At 38.1% G+C, this 11,577-nt stretch overlaps 1 protein-coding gene across 1 annotated transcript; it reads right to left on the reverse strand.

The window, feature by feature from the left end:
* Nucleotides 1-7,901: 7,901 nt before the first annotated feature.
* Nucleotides 7,902-9,692, reverse strand: LOC145494789 (QRFP-like peptide receptor). The gene has a single exon (XM_081474362.1). It carries the CDS (start codon nt 9,505-9,507, stop codon nt 8,482-8,484), a length of 1,026 nt encoding a protein of 341 aa, XP_081330488.1. The 5' UTR covers nt 9,508-9,692; the 3' UTR covers nt 7,902-8,481.
* Between the last annotated feature and the right edge of the window lie 1,885 nt (nt 9,693-11,577).

Genomic DNA, 11,577 nt, shown 5'->3' on the forward strand with positions numbered 1-11,577 from the left:
GATGGAGGCTATAACTCGATAACCTTGCGGTTCTATTAGCCTCCATGCACAAACTATAGACCATTGTCACCTTTAATTGTTATATATGTATCTTTTTTCTTTTTTATGCTACTGTTGTAATTTCAAAACTGGAAGTGCAAATAAAGTGAAGTTGAAGTTGCACGGAAGTAAAGCGGATGCGTGATCTCCTATTGGAAAACACTACTAATAAGTATCTGATAGCCGGCGAACAGACTCCTGGCAGGGACGGAAAATAATTCGAAACAAAAGAATTCGGAGAGCGAAGCGATCGGGGCTCACCGGGAGCCTGTTCGCAGGGTAGTATCTCAAGACAAAAGCAAGCATTGTTAGTCGACTACTGAGTAGAATTCATCTCAACACTGCCATCATGTAGACGAGTTATCCATCCACTCTGATTATCCGTTTCTAGTGCGAAAACGGCCATTCAAGGAACTACTTTAAAAATAATGCTGAAATCCGCCGAGAGCTCATAATCTAATTTTCAATTACAGTAACTCTTAAACGATTTTGATAATTTTCTCTTTAAATGACTCTCGTTTAGATAATTCTGGTCGTTTACTATTCTGCATTACTGATAGAAAACTAAATGACGTTGCAAAATTTTCAAGCTCGGTGCCATTCTTTTGGATTACTGTGGACTCAAGTTTGCGTTATTTTATTTATTTATTTTTATTTCTTTATTTACTTTTTTTTGTCCAGTTGAACTCAGACTAGCCAGTGATCTCTTTCACCTATAAACATCAGTCAGCTGCTGCATCACTGTCTTGCTGTTTGTGCCAAGTGAACTGATCCGTGAAACTGCTTTAGATGTTCGAACAGCTATCGTTAAGTTACACTGTCTGTGTTTGTTTTCATTTGTGTTTATTATTACTATTTTATTTACTTTTTCTCATCATTGTTGTTATTATTTTATTTACTATTTCTCATCAATATTATTACCATCTCATACATTTTTTGGGAGGTTCACAACGACCCTCCGAAACCGGAGCTGGCAATTTCACTTAAATCCATAATATCATTACTGCTGTGCTTCTGCACCGTACCGTATAAACAACGTGCCACCATTTTGAACTTTTAGCACAATTATCTACTGTTGAGCAAATAATTGGGTCGCGTGTCGGGCGTGTTTGAAGTTCTTCAGATCCCTTGCACGTCTGATTTCAGTATTAATTTCACGGCGGGGGTCACGGAAGTTGCTCTTAAGTTGTTGTTTTTGATCTTTGTTAAATCTAAACAGGATGTTGCAGCCCAACACACATTGAGCCCACAATGAACTTTGTGGGAAGATACTTCTCTTCTATCAAACAGATAACGCCATTCGTTCAGAAAGGAATGGCCGTATACCATAAGTGAGGTCTTAATTGATTCTGCTCGGTACTTATATACGTAATGCTAACTGGAGAAAAACAAGTATCTCGTTGCAAGGCTAACTGACGGAAAAGTTAATTAATCGCCTGCCGGACCAATTAGCCCTTCAGTCATGATCAGTAATTAATCACTCTGTTCTCTTTACTTTGTTTAAGGGCATCAGCCGAAAAGGTTATAAGAATTATAACTATCTCTAGTGAGGCTGTGACTTGGAAACCATTTTCTCTCCCTCCGGGGGGAGGGGGAGGGGGAGAGGTACTCTACAAAGTTCTATACAGGGAGGCTAAGCTCCCTCAGCACCTTACTTACCCTTTTGTATACCATTTTGACAGGAAAGGTAAACCTTTCGTATTCCTCTGTTTGAAAAAAGATAGCCCTTTCACATATTTTCATAATAACTGACCAGTACTATGAAGATTATGAACAAGAGGAAATTTTCTCTTGCTATGAATAAATCGCTTAAAAAGAAAGTATTCTGGCCATTTTCATGTAGTGCCTAATATAGGAAATGACACAGCCATAAAGTGCGTCTGTTCAACAACAACAATCTTTATTTGTATCGGCTCCCTCACTTCTATTAATTGCACAGAATATCGATAACAAAATTAGAGTACTGGCTGCCTGGGACATTTTAATTAGAGGGCCTTTAAAATAACTAACTGACAGTTCTCTCTACCCTTTCGTATACCTAAGCTTGTAAAATCCCTGCCCTTTTATATGACTGAAGCTGGAAAAAAGCACCCCTTTTAGGCGGAGCCTCCCTGTATATGCCATTGTAGAGAGTATTCCTCTCCCCCCCCCCCCCCCTTTGGGCGTATAGCATAATTGAATTAATTCTGCTTACGTCACATTCATAATGCTAACTGGAGAAAAACAAGTATCTTGTTGCATGGCTGACTGACGTGAAAGCTAATTAATTTCCTGTCGGACCAATTAGCCATTGCGTCACGATCAGTGATCAATTCCAATACTCTCTTAACTTTGTTAAAGGGCATCAGGTGAATAGATTATGAGAATTAAGACCGCAATGACCATATATCTCGAGTGAGGATGTTACTTGGAAACCAGATTCCCTCCAGGGTGAAATATAGAAATTGCAACAAGCAACAAGGAGACGGTGATCCAACATCTGAAGGATTAAATGAAGAATAGAACTGCTAGTTGATTGCGTTCAGCTGCAGCTATGGAGGACATAACTCATGCCAACATGAACACATCAAGAACTGATTCCAGAACACAGCGACTTCTAGCAGCTCAAGAAGCATTGTTAGAGTATAGTTTAGTCATTGTTGTCCTGGGCTGTTTTGTGCTCTTCTCCCTGTCGCTTAAACTAACCCGAGAAGTGAGAAGCAGCGAAGATGAATCATACTGGGTGTAGAAAAACAGCAAAACTTTGTTGACTCAACTGAAACTTTGAAGACCAGTATGGCATGGACTTTGAAAAAGAAAACCAAACAAACAAGCAAAGCCTGTCAAGTGGAAACAAGGACAAGAAAGTACTTTTTGACAATGTGCAAAACAAGTGACATATTTGGAATTGTTTACAGTTGCATATCTCTTCACAAAAGATCATGAGGCTTCTAGCGTGACGTCAGTTTCTCTGGAGGAAACCGTACATTTTTAAAAATATTATCGCGGCGATATGCCTTTAGTGTGGGAAAAAGATAGCAAGAAAAGAACATTGTACACTGAATTATGATGTAAATGAAACTGAAAGGATAACTGTGGGAGTTGATGATTTTTACTGTTGTAATCCTGGAGAGTCTGGGAGCTTTTTTCCCCGACTAGCTTCTAATAAATCACGTAAGCTGTTATTTTCAATGCCGAGACCATTACACAGGGCACAGGTGCAATGCAGCTCGTTTTTAGTTTTGTTGTTTAGCTAAGATTAGTAAAGAAGATAGGGAAAATCCGTTCGAAGACACACAACTAAAATGCAGCCAGATGTTTAGTGTTTTTGTAAGCATTTGGGATAATGTAGAGGTCACCATTTCTAACAAACTAAGACAAGCCAAAAAAAAAAAAAGTAATAAAAAAATATAAGAGAGGAAAGAAATAGATCATAACCAACTGTTCTCTTCAAAAATAATGAATGCATGGATTTCATTTTATCGTTTCTCTGTTCAAGAGAGCAGTTCTATGGTGCAAAGTTTGCGATGAAAATTCAATATGTTGTTTACTCCAAAGTCAGTGGAATGTATTCAATTTGATAATGCGTATGGAATTTCACGTATCACATGATTGTTGTTCACTCCATCAGGTGCCAACCGAATTTGTTTTAAAACAGAAGCCTGACTTTATTTTATGTCAGACTGCATAAAAGGCGCAACGTTAATTACTGTTTAGAGAACTGAATCAGATCGTTTTGATCCAGATCGTGGTGTCGTAAATTCATGCATTCGAATGGAAAGTAGGGTTGGGATGGGTTTTACTCGGAGTCGTGTAGAGGATATATTTTTGGTTGGTTTGTTTTTTGCTTGTCTTGTTTTGTTTTTCTTTTTATGGTGCTATTTGCTCGATTTTTTCTCGGGACTGTGAAGGACCGGAGGGGAGGGGAAGACGTCATGTTCACCAAAAAAAAAAAAACAAAAACACACACACACACACACAGACGGCTAATACTTGCCTACTTGAGGTTAAATAAACTAGCTGCGGTAAATGATAGATTTGCAAGTGTTATACACTCTCATTGGAATACGATATTAGTTTCGCTTCATGGGTCACGAAAGATCTTTTCGCAGGGCGCATCATCGTAATGCCATTCGTTTATACATTTACCTTACTCTTTCGGACCAACAAGACAGTAAATTTGTGTTCAATCAAACGTGTCCCTCAGATATCTTTTTTCTTTTAAACGCGTATCAATTGAATCATATTTTCAGGTTGGTACATAGTATTACTCAATACACTTCCATAAAATTGTAGTGGTTCATTGCATTGTATTAATTCGGTATATATTACTTGACAAGCACAATCTGGTTTGGAAGGAGGTTAGCGTCATTTCTACCGATTTCGTCACCTCAAGTACCTGGGATAAAAAGCTGAGGTGCATGAACGCTAACTTATACTCACACCTACTCCTCGAACAAAGGTCTTCCTTTTTCGCCGACCCCTCTTGCATAAAACTCTGTTTTTCAGTAGACTACAAGTAGTTCCTCTTTCGCTTCGTCCGTCGCAAGTGACGCGAAAAAACCACGGAAAAATGGTTTTACGAAATCCTGGAGAAACGCGTTTCTCGCCCTCAGAATTTCGCGTGGCCATCTTTTTTTTTTCTTTTCTCTTTTTTTTTTTTTTTTTTTTTTTTTTTTTTTTAATCTCTTTTGTTTCCCTTTTTATCTCAATTGATGCTTTTGATTTAATTTGAAAAAACTTGCAACTGGCCGTAGTAAAAATGTATGATTAAGATTGTTTTCCAATAATACAAAGCAATAAGCATTAACCAATACATTTCTCTTCTTACTGCTGTATCTACTTGAAATACTTAGGCAGCTAAAACAATGTATCTTTTATCATAATTCCTATGTACATTACGGCTGACGGCAAAAAATCTCTCGGAAAAAACTCTTCGGAAATTTGAATTTTCACTAGCGATTCGTAAAACCTGATGGAGAAGTCTCAGGTAGGTATAGAGCGCTGATAGCGCTCTGATGGACTGGACATGAGTTACAATTCGAGCTCAATTGCAAAGTAATTCACTACAAGATCTGTAGGTACTTTTTGCCAAAAAGGCACAACTTCTATGAGCTGAAAGCCCGCTTTTCTTGTAGAAACCAAACGCAGCCTTCTGGGCACTTGTTGTATTAAGGATAATTTGATGGTATTGTTGCTCTCTTGGGTAGCTGACAAGCCTCTCAAGAAGTTTCCCAGCAGTACCCGAAAGTACATACATTCTATATAAATCCGCAACCCCGGGATCGTGGCTTTCATTATGAAGAAGTCCCGACCATACCCACGCTTTACAATTCCACTCAGCTACCCACATGTGACAACCGGCACTGGACATGTAGGTTTTTCCAATATCCTTTAAATCCGTTTTTAAAGATTTATCCATGAATTTCCACACGTTGTAGAAAGCATTACCAAAATAAAGCACCACAATGAAAACACAAATACCAAAGTAAAGACCAGAACTGTATGGTCACCTTTTAAAAGCGGTCGTGAAGAGAGCTAAGACAAACACGACAGTGAGGTACATACAATATCGATTGAAGTCAACCCGTAGCGCTGGGCGAGGCCACTGTTTCAATGTCTTCTTGAAGATCTCTAGTTACACTTCTTGGTCAGAGTCCTAGTATGAGCGTATCTAACTAGGTTGTCGTTGTAGAGGCGTGTAGTTGCTTTCCAAGCCGCTTTTCCTTTCTACTGAAAGACACTCGTTTTCTAAAAATCCCACAGATTGTAACGCTGTTCATTAGACTTATCACAGATCTAGCAATTCCTAATTAATAAAAGCTGGATCATTAAATTATCCAATTAAAGAGTTGCCATTGGCTAAGCCATCGTGGTATATGAATAATTATAATCCATCAAATATTTTTGTTCGCGCACAATTGGTCTAAACGCATCACATCTCCGAATATTCCCCACCTAAAACCGGGGATATCCCCTAATTTTCAAAACTGCGCGTGTTGCAAAAAATATTTGAAGCCGATAATAAACACAATAGCCCCCATTTTGCACAAAAATGCTCGGATATTTGTCCTTGGACATTATCTGTTCCTAAAATTTTTTCATATTAGGATTAGAAATTCTGGCATGCAGTATTCGAAAAAATGACACGCCTCGGGGTATTCAAATTGACAATTCCGAGGTAAAAGTGACACTTTTAATTTTGCAGATTGACCTGCGGGAGTTTCTCCGTAACAGATCCTCATATGATTGTTTACGAGATTGCCTTAGTAAATTCTCAGAACGTTCTGGTCTCAAAGTAGATGAGGGGAAGCTTACTCTTTTTTAGTTAAGGCATAAGGAATTCAGAGAATGAGAGGTTCCCTTATGAATTTAAAACTTCTATTAAAATTCTTGGTGTGCATTTTGGTTATAACAATGTAAGGAGAAAGGAAGCCAACTTCGATTCTGTGGAGGTGGAGGGGCCTGACGCTCATTGGTAGAATTCAAATAGTGAAATCATTCGCCATACCCAAAATTATGTGCAAGGCATCTTTAAATCCAGCGTCCAGTGAACTCATTAAGGAAGTTAATAAAGAACTTTGTTTGTTTATCTGGAAGGGCAAGGACAAGGTCAAACGTTCGGCTTTCATAAATGATATTGAAGAAGGTGGTTTTAAAAATGCTGGATTTTGAATCTATGATCTCTGCTCAAAGAGTCATGTGTGTAAAGAAATACGTTGAAAATTATGAAAGTCCCTGTAGTATGTTCTGGATTTTTATCTCAAGAAAGTGACTTTCTCTCTTGGCTGTCTCGATGCCTTACATATATATGTACACGTAACTTTTTTCTTTGTTTTGAGCCGTTTTTATTTTTATTTCATTTTTATTAGTCACACCGATACACACCAACACCAAAAATAAAGTTTGGTATCTTGAATGTTGTAATCTTGACCTTAGGTACCTAATTTTAATTTACTTAACGTAATGTAGTAAATGAATGTTAAATGTAGCTTCGTTTTTTTTTTTCGCTTTTTTTGCGGTATATAAGTGGAATGTAGTTTTTGTAGTATTGTTTATCGTTTCTTTATTATATTTTTTTATTGTACTGTATTGTAATTATGCTTTTTTAATGGCAAAAAGCGAATAAAATAGTTAAAAAATCACTATCATTATTATTACTATTACTATTATTATTATTATTATTATTATTGTTGTTGTTGTTGTTGTTGTTGTTGCTCTTACGAAACCGTACTTTAATGTCAAAGCTTTCTCACGGAAGTGTGCGCAAATAAATACAGACTGTTGTTCTGAACGTTAAAAGTCTCAAGTTAACTGAAAGCTCCTGTAAAGTTAAAATATCTACATAATCGTAAAAATCTTAAATCAGCTACAAAAATGTTCTTCAAGGTAGTGTTCAATAAACGATATTTATTATTATTATTATTATTATTATTATTATTATTACTGGTCTCAAGCCTATATTTCATCATACATTACATTCTATTCTGCAGAGTTTCACAAGCGCGCGTGCAATAAATAGATGAGGGTCTGTTAAAGGCTTATCACCAGCTATCGGGAGTGTCAGTTCTATGGCATTAAAATGTCTGCAATTTCTCAGCTATCGATGGTAATACCAACTTAATTCTTAGCTTTTAATGAATTTTGGATTTCTTAGATCTCAGCAATGGGTTCAATAAGGCGTCTTTCCTCAGCTTACAGTTAGGATTTTTGCTAATTCCAAGGAGCCTCCAAGTTCTAGGTCGGTATTGTGGAAGCATCTAATCACCATACCGCACTTGATCCAGTCTGGATGTGCATGTAAAGTTGTTAAATCTGAGACGTACTAGCAGACTCAGACTCCTTCCATGATACAAGGGACGTGGCCAGGGGGGGGGGGGGGGGGGGAGAGGAGGAATAGCTGTGTATATCTATCACAAATCCCGTGGGTTTTCGTCGTAAAAAGACAAGTGTTCATTATATGACACCCTCGGCCATCTTGGATCCGCCATCCTGGAGTTAATAAATGAAATATTATCCAAAACGATGCTAAAATGTAAAAAAAGGTACTAGTTCTGTAATGCTGCTCTAGAAACCTGGACGAAACAAAGACTACTGTCAAATAGGCGACGTTTCGATTGATATGCATGTCAAAATGCTGTTAGTATGACAATGTCAGATCACGTGGAGAGATAATTGAAATGTCAAGATATCAGCGGGCGGTAAAGGTACATCTGCCAGGAAAGATTCTCGAGAGGGGAGAGGGGGACTATCAGAAAAATTGGGTGGGGGTGTGCGGCCCGCTTCACAAAACCCTTACCTTATTTATGACCAAAATCTGCGATTTTCTCTTCCGTATTTATGACCTGACCAAAATTTCGATACCCTATTTATGGCCTGACCCTCACGTACACTGTTGCCGTAAACATAATTTCTGAAGGGTCCTACTTGCTTAGGCAAAAATGGCCAAAATCGATACCCTATTTATGACCGAAACGGCTGAACCCCGACTTGATTAGGAGCCGGCTGAATTGTAGAACGAAAGCTGAAAAGGTTCTTAAGTCCCTGCTGGTAATTTCCACTAAACATAAAACAGATGGATGGATTTACTGCACAATTTGCGCGAGACATCAACTTAGCAATAGACGAAATATAGTACATACCACAAATAAAACTTTTGGGCCATGCATAGTAATATAGTATGATAATAATACTAAAAGGGACCCAGCAAACTGCAAACCCTAACACAATAGCAATGGCCATATTTAGCACATTCCGCTCTCGCTTCACACGTTGTTGCTCGGCAGCGCTGACCACTGACTGCTCGCCTGGAATCGTATGTGCCTTCAGCTTATAATAGATGATAACGTAAAGTATGGCTATCAACACCAAAGGGATGTAAAATATTATAACTGTCAGTGCCAGATAGTAATTTGCTATGGATGAGGACTCTCCAAAGACTTCATTCCACTTGGTAGCACAAGCCAGTCTTCCCGGAGATTCAACAAGTTTGAAGACCATGACATCTGGAGAGTGGATAGCCATCGCGACGATCCAAGTGGCGAGAATGAAGAAGGGGCACAGCTTTGAACTGATAAAAGGGCAACGGAGAGGAAACACCACAGCTCCAAATCGATCCACTGCTATCAGAGCCAGGCTCTCGATAGATACAACAGCGGAGATATCTTGGAAGAAGTGAACAAGCTTACACATGGCCTGGCCAAGAACACCACTGATCAACCAGGAGTCCACGTACAACTCTGTTACAATCCGAGGGATAACGAAAATCGGATACAGCAGATCGGACATGGCCATATTTACTACTAAAAAGTTGATGGATTTTCTCATGGTTTTCGTCTTGTAGACAATTATTACGATGGATGTGTTCCCAGCCAACGAAACAAGAAGAATGAGGCAATAAGCGAAGGTTTTTCCGATTTTTTCTGCTGTAAGATTGTAGCAGCTTAATGGCTGTGTTCCATTCATCGATGTATTCGCGTTTTCCGACATTGTTGTTTAGTTTCCTCTTACGCACACAACTGAGTTTTCATCTGCTTTTTTCACGTAGCAATGACACTCTATTTATGTGCTACCGAAGGCAGGATTATTACTTTTTCCGACATTGTCGTTTAGTTTCTTTATGTTACGCACGCAAACGAGTTTTCATCTACTTTTTTTCACGTAGTAATGACACTCTATTTACGTGCTACCGAAGGCGGATTTATTCCATTTTCCGACATTGTCGCTTAGTTTCTTTATCTTACGCACGCAAATGAGTTTTCATGTGCTTTTTCTCACGTAGTAATGTAAAAAATGGCGGGATCATTGTTTGGCTTGAGGCCGTTAACTGGCGCAAAAATAATAAACGAATTTTCTTAGCCCTTCCTCAAAAATCGGTTGACAGTCTTAAACTGACTCTTGCTACATAAATTTCTCGCCCATCAAACCTTCCAATAAGACGAGTCATCTGGTTGACAAGATGTTCAACATTAGAATTTTAATACCGCTCGAGCTTTTAGGATGCGTTCTCTGTTTATTCTATGCAGTATCCTCGAGTATCCAAGTCAGTCTTTTGTCAAGGAGAATTGTAGTTTATAAACCATATACGTACCTATACGGCTTGTGAAAGTTCTAAAACTAAGTGCTGAATTCTTTTATAAATGGTGTAAATTAATCAATGTTTGCACCTGTACAGCAGCACATGAATAATAGAAAGCATTGGCGATAAACGAAAATATATTCCCAAGCGGTTTTTCTCTTTCTTTCTTTCTTTTCTTTTTTTTTTTCTTTTTTTTTTCTCCGTATAATACTTGGAATAATATTCCATCATTTTCGTATTTGCCGCTTTCCTCTAAATCTGTAACCTAGGCGTCTCTGTTGGCTTGCGCACCAAAGAAACCCGCAATAGTTAATTGGTGTACGCTATTCATCTGCGTGTCCGAGTTTGCCGACATTCGCGTGATTAACTCTCTTATCAGTTACTTCTCTGCTTAAAATATTTGTTGTGCAAACAGCTACTTAATGTGTGTTGATCTAGCATATATTTGAATTTCATTTCTTGAAGATTCTATTTTTGTTTTTCCTCAAAAACATTCTGATTTGGAAGCCTTTGCCCATGTCAGTGTATTTGGGGATACATCCCCTGAAGTACAAGAAATTTGCGTGCTTAGAATTGAGATGTTAATGTAAATTTGGTAAAACAACTCTTTCAAGTAGTTCAAATAAACTAATGGGGCAACAGGAGCAGCTGTCAACCTATCTAGCTTCGCTTTGTTACTGGAAATTTTCGAAGCAGCGTTTCGCGCTGTTGCCTCGTGTCATATATTTTTAGCTATTTATTTATTATGTTTTTTATAGTGTCATTTATTTGCTGTCTACTTATTCTTCTTTCTGTTTCTTCCCACCCAACTTGTATAAAATGTAACTTGTAGCACCAGTTTTAGACTTGGGTCGTTGGACGCGCAGATTGTTTTGAAATAGTGTTCAATGCCCCTGTGGCTTATCAATATCCTACGACAAACATGGTGGCGATTAAATAGATATCGCAGATGGCCGGGTGATTGTAGGGAACTATCAATTTGGTTTGGTGAATCCTGGAGGGAGGCGGTTAAAAGACCATAAGAAAACACCCTGTAAGAAGGCGCGCGCTAAAAGCCTTTCTACACTACAAGCCGTACTAAACATACTTCGAGATAATTTACGAATTTCCACATTTCAGTGGTTTGGGATTTTATTATATTGTTAGATTCTTTATTGATCGAAGTATCGTTATGTCAAAAACAAGGGGAAAAGGCAAATATGGCAATTAACGGTCAAATGCATCAACGGAACAATGTTTGAACTTGATAAAAACAATAAAACATTTAACGTTGCACAGTGTTAGGTAAGAGTAAATGAAATTTCTATCTCAAGAGAAGATTAATTATGATGCCAAGAAAGATGGGTATCTACACTAATAAATACAGTCTATTGTTAAGAAACAATCCCTAATAGGAAATTAATTGCAGCCTTAAACTTGTCAGCTCAGCTGTTGAGTCGGAAAGGCGGAAAGTTGTATAGATTTCGTTCTTTATTAAAAGT

The sequence above is a fragment of the Orbicella franksi genome, chromosome 8 (assembly GCF_964199315.1).
Source record: "Orbicella franksi chromosome 8, jaOrbFran1.1, whole genome shotgun sequence".
NCBI classification, from domain to species: Eukaryota; Metazoa; Cnidaria; class Anthozoa; order Scleractinia; family Merulinidae; genus Orbicella; species Orbicella franksi.